Below are 13274 nucleotides of genomic sequence, written 5' to 3'. Positions count from 1 at the left end.
GTTTGCACATTCTCCCCATATCTGCGTGGGTTTCCTTTGGGTGCTCCAGTGCCCCCTCACAGTCCAAAGATGTGCAGATTAGGTGAATTGGCCGTGCTAAATTGCCCGTAGTGTTAGGTGTAGGGGTAAATGTAAGGAAATGGGTCTGGGTGGGTTGCTCTTCGGATAGTCGGTGTGGACTTGTTGGGCCGAAGAGCCTGTTTCCACACTGTGGGTAATCTAAACCTAAAAAACAATAAAAGAAGGGTTGACATGCCAAGCTCAAAAGTCATATTAGTGAGTAATATGCAAGAACCACCATCTGTGACTCACAATTTTCCCATTATTCTTCTTGTCGCTTTTTCATTGTCCCTAACACCCCTGTGGCCCATTTCAGTTGAGCAACTGCATATTAGTATTAATGTGCTCAGTACCCACTTTACTCACAGGCTTTGGAAATTTTCATGACATTGTTGGTCGTACACCTTCCCCATACAGAGGCCAGAGTTAATATGACCTGGTGATCTGCACTTACCTCCCAAGTGACTGCCCAGCTCTTCCTCTGAGCTACACTACTTCTAACTGAGCTCTGAAGACCTGGTGCATGAAGAAAGCAATGTGTGCCATGGGCATGCTGGCAGCCTTTAACTCAGTACTGAAGTCAGTTTGTGCTGAGGAAACAATATGAACCAGATATATGCTTTCGCTGAAGTAAGTGTGGGCTGAAAAGCAAACTAAGACTAAGGCAAGATTAAGTCTAATGTCCCTGCAGGCAAAGCAACCTAGCTGAAGTAGGCAAATCAGGGGCACTCTTCAGCACCAAGTTTCAGGCCCAAAATGGTGTCTGGGTTGATCCATGAGCAGGTTTAGTGATAGCGAGAGGACGGTTTCCATGGAAAAATTTTCAAGTGACGCAGTTGCTTGATGGCTGGGCCAAGCATGAAAAGTGTGGTGCTGGAAAAACACAGCAGGCCAGGCAGCATCCGAGGAGAAGGAGAATCGACATTTTGGGCATAAGCCCTTCTTCAGGAATGAGGCTGGTGTGCCAAGTGGGCTGAGATAAAAGGTACACCAACTTCAATCCTAAAGAAGGGCTTATGCCCGAAACCTGCTCCTCGGATGCTGCCTGGCCTGCTGTGTTTTTCCAGCACCACAATTTTCAACTCTGGTCTCTAGCATCTGCAGTCCTCACTTTCTCCTGGCTGGGCCAAGCTTTCAGGCAAGCTGTGGCTTTGTTTTACCTGTTGAGATTTGTTGGCAGAATAGAGGGAATTTATAAACATGTTGTAACAAGGATAAGTTTTACCTTTAATTAGATGTAAATACATGGAAATACGGCAGTTGCCACTCAAAGGCAAGACTCTAAAGTCAACATTTAAAACTCAAAGCAAAAATTAGGAACATTTTTCTTATTGTCAAACATCTGAATATTTTTGTTCTTATTATGTCACCAAACCTCGCCATATGAAGATGGGGAAATTTCCACAATATCATGAGTAAAAATACTTGAGGTTCTGGAAATCTGAAACACGAGCAGAAGCTAATGAAAATACTTAGGTTTGGTAGCATCTGTGGACAAAGCAAGTGTGAACCTTCCAAGTCGATAACCTTTCCTCCAATGGATAGTGTGTCGCTAGAGTTTTTCAGAGGTTTGGATGGGCTGTGTGAGGAAATGATTCCAGAATTTATTACGGATAAGCACACAATTAACACATTGCAACAGTTTTATTTTTGCCAGCCACTTATTTGAAGTCAGGAACATTTTCTATCTGTTTCATCATTGTTCTTTGAAAGTTTTTTTTGATGGCATTTCTGTGCCATTTGTTGACGAATCCAATTTCACGACAGAAAGGTGCATTAGCTACCTTTTCCAAACACAGCTGCAAAGAATTCTATCCATAAACAGAAAGCGCTGGAAATTCTTGGTAATTCTTCCTCTGAGTTGACTTAAAACGTTAATGCTGATTTGCTTTTTCCACAATGCTAAGTATTTCAAGCATCTTGTGTTGTAATTTCAGATTTCCAGTATCCATTTATTTTGCTAAGAATCCAATTTTGTTTTGATTTTTGAGCTTCAGGTGGTATATGCTGTTTAAAAAAAAGTATCTTGCTTCATTGCTTGTGCCTGCTACAGACTTATTCAATGCATTTACTGACCAGTTCTCTGAGAGGGAAAGGGGAAAATGCGCATTGCATAAAATGGAGAATTCTGAACAAGTTAACCAATATTCTCCTAGTGGCTTCGAGAACAAGAAAAGGAGTGGAGGGGATCTGTTTTTTTGAGGATGGAAAGTTCTTCAGTGAAGATGATCAAGAGAAAAAGGCGATGAAAAAGAAAACAAAGTGAGAAAGAAATGATGGACAGGACTGGCAGCATTTTGACTTGTTCCAGGATGTTGCACTCTCGCAAATGCCATCTGTCATGCATTATCAAATGAGTATTAGGTTCAAAATGTTGACCACTTGCCAGCATTCACAGATTTCAAAAAAGCAACAATTCCAGGTTTCTGAACATCAGAGGTCACTGTATGAACTGTATGGTTGAATTTTAATAGATTGGGTCTGACAGCTTTCATCAAAGCAGAGGAAGCTGTATATAAGTGCATAGTGTTTCCCTTTGAGGGCCTTTCCCTTTCACAGAATTGCAGGCACTTTTGAAATGGCTCAGGTTTATGTCTGACACTCTGACACTTATTGCACAGGTGCTTTTTAAGAGGAGCAAGGTTGCTACTTTCTCAGCCTAGATCCACTGTCAATTTTAACTATTAAGGTAACAATAGATTGCTTCTAAATGTCAGCAATTTGCAGGATAGTCCCCTGGAACGATGCCAGGAAATATAGTAAATCAAGCATGACAAAAATCAAGATTTTTTAAAGACTTTACCAATAGACCTCTTTGGAAATTAACACCTGCATTCCTTTTCAAGCTTTCATGCATTCGTTTTCTGGGTGTTCTGAAATATTGAATATGCCTTCAACTTAAGTTATCACATGTTGATGCTCCAGTACATTTTCAGAACAACTGCATTGTAATCTAAGTGTACATTCAGTGTTTTTTTTTATGTTTTCAGTCTTGCTGAGCTGTGTCACTTTCTTCCAGTGATGTCAGTGTAAGCAGAGTCATTGTCACACAGTGATTTTGGATTGTGTAAGATTGGACTGTCATCCTCTTCTTTAGTCAAAATGATATAATAATTAACCAAATAACAGTCTTTGTTTCATGATACTTCATTGAGAATGTTAATCATATTTGTCTTTTTCCCCCATTTGCTCACTTTTCCTATCTAGAAGTGCAGGTTTGTGCTGTGTATGATATATCTTTGGTCACATGTTGACAAGTTGCTCAACAGTTGGACACTCATAACTAAAATTGATTCTGGCAATACTTCTGAAATTATTTTCTGGAGGTTAATCCTTTGAGCATTTTCACACTCTTCCCTCTTACATTCCTGGATATCTTGAAACACATAAAGGTGGATAAATCCCCAGGACCAGATCAGTGTACCCTAGAACTCTGTGGGAAGCTAGGGAAGTGATTGCTGGGTCTCTTGCTGAGATGTTTGTATCATCGATAGTCACAGGTGAGGTGTGGAAGACTGGAGGTTGGCTAACATGGTGCCACTATTTAACAAGGGTGGTAAAGACAAGCCAGGGAACTATAGACCAGTGAGCCTGAAGTCAGTGGTGGGCAAGTTGTTGGAGGGAATCCTGAGGGACAGGATGTACATGTATTTGGAAAGACAAGGACTGATTAGGTATAGTCAACATGACTGTGTGCGTGGGAAATCATGTCTTGCAAACTTGATTGAGTCTTTTGAAGAAGTAACAAAGAGGATTGATGAGGGCAGAGTGGTAGATGTGATCTATATGGACTTCAGTAAGGCGTTTGACAAGGTTCCTCATGGGAGACTGATTAGTAAGTTTAGATCTCATGGATTACAGGGAGAACTAGCCATTTGGAAGATAGAAGATAGAGGGTGGTGGTGGTGGAGGGTTGTTTTTAAGACTGGAGGCCTATGACCAGTGGAGTGCCACATGGGTGGGTGCTGGGTCCTCTACTTTTCGTCATCTATATAAATGACTTGGAAGCGAGCATAAGAGGTACAGTCAGTAAGTTTGCAGATGATACCAAAATTGGAGGTGTAGTAGGCAGTGAAGGGTTACCTCCGATTACAACAGGATCTTGATCAGATGGGCCAATGGGCTGAGAAGTAGCAAATGGAACTTAATTTGGATAAATGCAAGGTGCTGCATTTTGAGAAAGCAAATCTTAGCAGGACTTATACACTTAATGGTAAGGTCCTAGAGAGTGTTGCTGAACAAAGAAGTGCAGGTACATAGCTCTTTGAAAGTGGAGTCGCAAGTCAATAGGATAGTGAAGAAGGCATTTGGTATGATTTCCTTTATTGGTCAGGCATTAGGAGGTCATGTTGCAGCTGTACAAGATATTGGTTAGGCCACTGTTGGAATATTGCGTGCAATTCTGATCTCCTTCCAATCGGAAACATGCTGTGAAATTTGAAAGGGTTCAGAAAATATTTACAAGGATGTTGCCAGGGTTGGAGGATTTGAGCTATAGGAGAGACTGAATAGGCTGGGGTTGTTTTTCCTGGAGCATTGGAGGCTGAGGGATGGCCTTATAGAGGTTTACAAAATTATGAGGGGCATGGATAGGATAAATAGATGAAGTCTTTTCCCTGGGGTGGGTGAGTCCAGAACTGGAAGGCATAGGTTAGGGTGAGAGGGGAAAAATATAAAAGAGACCTAAGAGACAACTTTTTCACGCAGAGGGTGGTATGTGTATGGAATAAGCTGCCAGAGGAAGTGGTGGAGGCTGGTACAATTGCAACATTTAAAAGACATTTGGATGGGTATATGAATAGGAAGGATTTGGAGGGATATGGGATAGGTGCTGGCAGGTGGGACTAGATTGGTCAGCATGGACGGGTTGGACCGAAGGGTCTGTTTCCATGCTGTGCATCTCTATGACTCACCTGTTTCCCTCTATTTATACCCCACCTCAGAAATTAGTTTAGTCATCATATGCTGAAGAGTTTTTAATCTAATAGTTTAGTTATTTGCTGCTTTTAGCTGTTCAGGCTGTCAAGCAAAATCACCTTGCTTAGCAAAGAATTCTAAGTCTAATTTGCCGCCTCCACTTTGGAATAGTTAGTGGTTAAAAAAGAATTAGCTGGCATTCCACTCATAACATTATAACATTGTGAAAGACATATTATTGCTTCTAGTTCTATTTTGATAAGTCATTGTGAAAAGTAATAAACGTGTAAAATCTACCAAAATCTCAAGGGCAAATGCATTTAATTTTGGGATCATTCATTTTGGAAGATGTACCAAGTTTTGTGACATTTTTATTTTGGATAGCTTTCGCTTTGGGAAAATAAAAATAGCATTTTAATATATATTCAGTCAATAATTGTCATAAATTTATGAAATGCATAAATGCATTGTTTCATTATTGAGATTGTTTGGTTGAAGTCCATTGGTATAGTCATTTCTTTATCTTACTCACAGGTCCTCCTCTTGATCAGCTCATTGTTCACTGAAATAATCCACAGTGATGTGGGCAGAGGCTTTAAAAACAAACCACAATCTTGGGAAGTGCAGTGTTGACAAGGCAACATTTTATAATAAATGGTGGACCTAATTAAAAAGGGAAATTGTTTGAGCTTTATTTTAATGGAAAATTGCCTAATAATAAACTTGTATGTTATTTGATAAATGATAAATAAGTAATGCTTGTCAAACTAATTAAATTAAATTTTATACGAAACTTAAAATCAAATATAGTTAGCAAGTGGAATGTATCCCTGCTGTGGATATTATTAAAAACAAATTTGAATGTTTGCACACTTGGTGGAATATTTGCATGAATATTTGATAAAATAATTCATTAATCAAAAGTTTGTCAGGAAAATTGACAATTTGAAAATTGTAAATCTGAAACATTTTACATGACCTGTAATAGATACATTATTAGAAAAATCTTGGCACCATGTTTTCATTTCTAAAAAAAAGTGCCTTGATATTAAACTTACATTTAATGTTTATCTGGCATCTCAGATTGAAGGATACATCAAAAAATCAATGCTGAGTTTTTTTGTGGAGTAGACTGTAGGAATGTCGTTGCTATGCCCAGTACTAATTTGGTGTTTTATAATGTGTGCATGGAGATTGAAATCAGGAAAGTAGTTGGATTGAGAGGTGTAGACATGGACCTCTTTATTTTGCAACAAGTAATTCAGTTTCATTTGTGAAATCCTTGCCCTCACTATTAGGTTCACTTTGATTTGGTATTGCTTGAAGCTACTTGTTAATCAGATTCACAAAATTCCTTGACCTTGACAAAAGAAATAACGAGGAACTTGAAGCAGGGGATACCTTCCTAAGGAAAGGTTATTGGATTCGAAACTTGAACTCTGATTTCTCTCCACAGATGCTGTCTGATCTGCTGAGCTATTCCAGCAATTTATATATTTATTTGTTTCATTTATTTGGTGTTGGGCTGAAGGTGACTGCACACAGACAAATTCATCACTTTCCAGAAAAACTATTCCCTTCAGAGTAATCAGTAGCTTTAGGCACCAGAGGATAAAATGGCAAAAATTTCTAAAGTACTTTATTTTTATACACTTTCATATGGTGAAGCCCAGGATCTGAAGTTTGCTTCTTATCCTTTTTTTGTCACCTTTAAGAATTTGTGACCTTACATTGCCAAGCATTTGCATCCCTTTTTCAAAGCTTTCTTTAAATATGTCATTCTTTCTCCAAAATGTATCTTGCAGCATACCGCTACATTAAATTGTGTCTGTCATATACCCTATAAGTGTTCTCTTGACATCTATCACTATCATCTATAAAACTTCATAATAAAACATCTGGTTTACAGAAGCATTATTAAATAAAGCTTGATGCTGAATCATACAAAGTATTGTGATCAATGTCCAAAAACTTAATTAAAAAGTAGGCCTTATAAGAGAGAAATCAAGGTAACGAGGTGTTGGTGTGCAGGGAGGGAATTTATGATCTTGGTGACTGAAGGGGTGCCTACTGATAAGTGGATTATTTAAAGTCAAGAATGCATAAGAGATCATGGCAAGAGGAACTTTGATATCTCAGAGTATTATGATGCTAAAGGAGATTACAGAGAGGCAAGACCTTGGTGACATTTGCAGAGAAGGATGAAAATTTAAAATCGAGGTATTGCCTGATCAGGTATTAATGTTGGTCAGCGGGATCAGGAGTGATAAGGGAACAGGACTTATTGTGAGTTAAATCATTAATAGCAGAATTTTGGGTGACTTCACGTTCATGGACAGTGGAATGTGAGAGTCCAGTGAAGAGTACGTTGGGATAGTCGAGTCAAGTAATGCTAATACATGAATGAGGGTTTTACAGTAGATCAGCTGAAACTGGCGTGAAACCAGTGTGGAATTTTGGAGGTGCAAGTAGGTAGTCTTGGTGAATGCATAAATATGAATTGGAATGTTCATACATTTCTTATGATTTATGACCACTTGGCACGCAATTACAGAATTGTATTTGAAAAAGCTAGAGACTATTGTGATAATCTGGAAAAACAATTTTACCTGATGAAATTGAAACATTCTTTCTATGTTCCAGTGGTCATTTCCTGTTTTTGGTCTTTCAACTTGAAAGATGTTCATTTATACTGAAGTTTTAATCCACAATGGCAGCAAGACTCTGTAATTCTCACTACGGTTTATTGATGTCTCATCTGAGGTGTTAAGTACCTGCAGCAATTTCAGGGAATTACAGACATATTTAGTCTAACACTAATTTGTTCTGCAGCCATTGTTGGAGTGATTGATTAGGAACCCAAATTCTGACACTTTTTCAGTTTCATATAATTTCTTTCCCCTTCCACATGTGAAAATATCAAGACTACTTTGTTGTCTTCCTACATTTTGAGTCATGTTATTCATCACGCACTTTTATACAATTGGCTCCTTATGAAATAAATAATCTTGCGTCATATGCAATGATTTGTTCTTGGTTTTTTCTTGCAAAAAAATTTGAAACAAGCATCAATTTTGCACATTTTGTTTGCAGATGAGCACTGTAAAGTTGTTACGACCACGACTGAACAATATTCTCTTCAAACTTCAGTTTGAAGAGTATTTGAACAACATCAAACCCGACATAATGAATGTAACAATTGCCTGTGAAGAGGTGAAGAAGAGCGAAAATTTCAGTAAAATTTTGGAGTTGGTTCTTCTTGTGGGTAACTACATGAATTCAGGTTCCAGAAATGCACAAACCTTTGGCTTCAAGATCAGCTATCTTTGCAAGGTAAGCCTTACCATCATTTGAAATTAACTATATATTTACAGATTGCTCCTGACTGTCACATTCAGCTCCCAATTGAACAAGTTGGCACACTGTTACAAATGCTGGTTTTAACCAGACCATCAGGAGGTGCTTGAGCAGTTTGTAATTTGCTCTGTGATTTTCCTCTTTGAGGAGAAGCAACCAGACTCTATTTTAAACTTAACAGACTCAAAAGACAGTGTAAACAACAGAAACTATATAAACAATATAGAAACTTATCCAAAGTTATGCATCTGAAAATATCAAAACAATCACAAAATCCAGCATACAACTTAATTGCAAAGGAATGTATGCGTATATGTCTCTCATGAATGTGGGTGTGTACATGCAACTATAATTATGTTATAGCAATAGGCTATTATGAAAAAAAAATGAAGACTTAGTTATGTCTTTCAGTAAAATTCTTTACCTCAAAGACATTCTCATATGTGTTAGCCTAGGTTTACATTCACTTGAAAGACAAAATTGCAATGAAACCATACGTTAATAGTAAGCCTGTTTGTGCGGCCTTCCTCCCTACAGAAATTGTTTAACAATGAAGCATAGTTTAATTCTTCACTTGCACAATTGTTAATTATTGAAAAATAATTCAATCCTTTGCCCCCAACAATCCAAGTGATGGTAATGTTACTGGATGTCAATGGGAGATAGTTGATTCTCCCTTGTTGGCAAAAGTCATTGGCACTTTTATAACACAAATATTGCTTGCCACTTATTATTCTGACTCAGTATGCTGACTAGTTCTTTCTGCATGTGAACATATGTTTTTATGTATCTGAGAAGTCATGAATGATGCTGAATATTGTGTTTCTCAGCAAACACACCCACTTCTGACCTTATGATGGAGCAAAGTTAATTGTTGAAGCAGCTGAATGTGGTTGGACCAAAGAACTGGAGCAGTGATAGTGTCCCGACCACTGAACCAGGAGGCCAGGGTTCAAGTCCCACCTGCTCCAGAAGTGTATTGTGACATGACTCAACAGCATGTCTACTCTGAGGAAGTCATGCAATAATTCACAAAATGTGAAAGCGTTCTAACAGTGAAACAAGGGTTATTGTGGTACAGAGAGAGTGTCTCTGTACTCTGGTCTCTCTGAATCAGGAGAGAGAGGTTTAAGTCCCATCTATATTAGTGTATATTAGTGAGTCTGAACAGATTAGAATGCACCTATCCTGAGGGCACTTGCAGTCATGTCCTGGGTTTGAAATAATTTGCCAGCAACAGCCGCAAGCATCGTTCTTTGTGCTTGGAGTCACTGCAAGCAGTGGAGAAGTTTCCCGTGATTTGCATTGACACCAGTTTTGCTCAGACCCCTTGATGATGTACTCAGTAAAATGCTGCTTTGATGTCAAGGACAGTCAGTCCCTCCTCACCTCTGAAATTCAATTATTTTGTCCATGGTTGTCATTAGATCAAGAGTTAACTCGAGTGGAACCAAAACTCTGTACCCGTGAACAGGTTATTGCTGAGCGAATGCCTCTTATTAGCACTGTCAATGACCTATTTTGTTTTTTTTCTGATGATTGGAATTATAATAATAGCAAGATTTATTCTCCTTTTTGTGGAATGGATATTTGGTCAATGTATCCAGTGCCTCACAGTATAGCAGTGCTTAACAGGAGGCTCCAAAGCCTGAGGATGTCACCTACACAGGTGATGAAATGTCTGCAAATCAACTTCCCAGATCAGTGAACATAGCCACAACTATGGTTACCTCTTTTTCATATCACATGTAGCAAATGGAATCAGTTGAAAACTGGTAGTCGTGATGATTAGAAGTACAAAGGGAGACCAAGCTGCATCATCCTCTTGGCATTTCTGGCTAATCATGGAGCAATCCTTCAGCCTTTCCTACTTATCTCAGAGAAAGTGAGGACTGCAAATACTGAAGATCAGAGTCGAAAAGTGTGACACTAGAAAAGCACAGTAGGTCAAGCAGCTTTCAAGGAGCACAGTCGACATTTTGGGCATAAGCCCTTCATCAGGAATCACATTCATCACGGAGGGCTTATGCCCGATACATCGATTCTTCTGCTCCTCGGATGCTGCCTAACCCGCTGTGCTTTTCCAGTGCCACACTTTGACTTTTCTACTGATCTGCATAGCTGCACCATTGGAATGTGGATATTTGTAGAGCTGCCTTGTATTAGTTGTTTAATTGTCCACCTCCATTTTTGATTAGATGTGACAAGTACAAAGTTTTGACCTGATCTGTGAATGTGGGATTGCTCATTTCTGTCTGTCGCAAGTTGCTTTCGCTTTTTGGTATGCAAGTAGCCCTGTGTTATATAACATGATCAGGTTGAAATCTCACTTTTAGGTATGTCTGTTACTGCACCTGGCATGTCCTCCTGCGTGCTTCATTGAACCAAGGTTGATATCCTAGCTTTGATGGTTGTAGTTGGGTCTGGGATATGCCAGGCCACGAGGTTGCAGATTGTACAAGCCTGTTGTTAATAATGATCTATGGCACATCATGGTTGCAAAATTGTGAGATGCTGACTCTGTTCACAATCTAGCCATGGTAGGGCCACAATAGAGGATGTCATTGATGTGAAGACAAAACATTGTCACCACAAGAACTTTACAGTGGTTATTCCTCCCAAAACTATCATGGACAGGTGTACCTGTGATAGATAAATTGGTGAGAATGAGGTCAAGTAAGATATTATCTTTTATTTTTTCATGCTGCAGACCAGGCTAGCAGCCATGTCCTTTAGCCAACTTGTTTGATCAATCCACGCCTGGTGATGGACTTTGAAGCCTCCCACCCATAATGCACGATGTTGCCTTTCCACCCTCAGTGTGTCTTCCACTTAGTATTTAACATGAAGTAGTACTGGTTCACTTACTGGTGTTTTGAAGGGTGATGATATTGGTAGGTGATAATCAATCGTAGGTTTCCTTGTCCATGTTTGACCTGATGCTGTGAGACTTCATGGATTTGAATTCAAAATTGAACACTCACAGGATTCATCTGATCTCTGTTGAGCACTCTGAATCCTTCTCTTCTCAAAAGAAAACTGAGACAGCTCTCTTATTCTTTCCTCAAAACTGAAGTACCCCATCCCTGGAATCAGTTGGATCTGTCTTTTCAGCAACCTCTCCAATGCCTTAACATTCCTTAATTATGGACCCTGGAATTTTACACATCACATCAAATGTGGCTGAACCAATATTTTATAAAGGTCCAACACAATGTCAATGCTTTTCTTTGGCATGCAACTGCTTTCTGAACCTGTGCTACCACATGTAATTAGCTATGAACATTCAGCATATGTCACTGTTCCTGCACCCTCTTTAAAATGATTTCCTCATTTGTTTTATGTTACCTTGCTTTTCCCTACTAAAATGTCTCACTTCACGCTTCTTTGTATTAAATTTCTGCTCAAGCTACTCACCTTTCCATGTCCGCTTCAGGTCTCTCACTAGCCACTTCGTATTTCACAATCTTTCTAAATTTTGTATCTTAAGCAGATATTGAAATTGTGCCCTGAACACCCATACCTAAGTCTTTAACATACAGTGAGAAAACCAGTGGTCCTAATCCCCACTCCAGGAAAGCTCACTATTGACCTTTTTCTCCATAAGTTAAACATTGCTGGTGAACTGATTCTTTTGCCTGATGTCAAATGCCTTTTCAGTATCATATACACTACATTAATCACATTACCCTCAACACCTTCCTTGCTACTTGATTGAAATGTTCAATGAAATTAATTAAAACGAACTTGCCCTGAGCAAATCTTTAAGCTAGTTAACAAAGAAATTTTCAACTTACTAGAAAGCAGGAAAACTCAATCACCTAAGGTAATGGATTTGCTGCAAATTAATGTTGAATTTGTTGCTTAAGGCTGCAAATGTTCAGAAGCTATGATATTGGGAAAAATGTAGTAGATGCACCATAAAGAGCATTTAGTTACTTGGTAAACTTAAATTTACGCATTGCTTTGAGATACAGTAAAAAGCATCTGCTTGCTGTCTACCAGTTTCCTGCATATGTGATCAAAATATTCGATATGACCTCAGCAACTGATGGAAAGTATCTTTAGGTTGATGATCTTTTGTGACTGTCAGTCATTTTTTAAAAATCGCTGTTAACTTATGTTGTACCACGTTAAACAGTGTGTTGTATAAGAAATTCACGTTTGTCTTTCTATGTTGAAGCTATAAGTTTAATGGAGTGTTATTAATAACTGAGAATATTGATGAAGTTTATTTCTGATTCTCTGCAAGTCCAAATAACCTATTTCCCCATTTGTCAACACAATTAGAGTAACTAATCATACAACTTATCAGGATTGCTTAATAAATGAGTCACTTGAATGAAAAAGGAGTCCCTGAAAACCTATAAGTTACCTCCAAAGGTCAAAAGATAGCTCTTGAGAGAGTCTTGGTGATGTTGTGAGGGTAGATGGAATTGTGATCTGCGTAGACTTTAACATCTTCAGCAGGTTTTTCTTCCCATATCATTATAGTATCTAAATGGTTACCAACTTGTTAAAATTATACGCCAGCATTTTATTATCCAGAGCTCCACAGAGTTGCACTTGAAATGTCTTCTGTGCAGAGGCAGCTAATCCCCTAATTCAACTAATTCAAACTAGTGAACATCAGTTTGAATCTGACCTGACTGGAATCACAGCACGTTAGCTTGGGAGCTATAGCCAACAACAACAACTTGAGATTATATTATGCATATTGGAAAACAAAACACCCAATAAGCTTCACAGAAGCAGAAAATTTCACAAAAAAATCTGACATCAGGTTGATGAAACAATATGACTGCAAATTAAGATAAATATAGGAATGTCAATGAACAAGCTAAATTTGACAGCTGGTCTGGAGTCTAGCCAGAAGGACTGTGGAATACTGCATTGATACAGAAATTGAGCTCTTAATTTAATTAACTTAGTATACTAAA

The 13274-nt window shown here is 38.5% G+C and overlaps 1 protein-coding gene across 4 annotated transcripts in view; it reads left to right on the top strand.

Moving 5' to 3' along the window:
• diaph2 (diaphanous-related formin 2) overlaps positions 1-13274 on the top strand; it is a 739556-nt gene that overhangs the window by 448234 nt on the left and 278048 nt on the right. For all 4 annotated transcript variants that reach the window (XM_060832634.1, XM_060832633.1, XM_060832630.1 and 1 more), the window contains one exon: positions 8071-8310. In XM_060832634.1, coding sequence (XP_060688617.1) covers positions 8071-8310 — 240 coding nt within the window. The remainder of the gene's footprint in view (positions 1-8070; positions 8311-13274) is intronic.

Source organism: Hemiscyllium ocellatum, chromosome 11, assembly GCF_020745735.1.
Source record: "Hemiscyllium ocellatum isolate sHemOce1 chromosome 11, sHemOce1.pat.X.cur, whole genome shotgun sequence".
Classification (NCBI taxonomy): Eukaryota; Metazoa; Chordata; class Chondrichthyes; order Orectolobiformes; family Hemiscylliidae; genus Hemiscyllium; species Hemiscyllium ocellatum.
The sequence above is the reverse complement of the archived record's forward strand: the minus strand, read 5'-3'. Positions and strand labels throughout refer to the sequence as shown.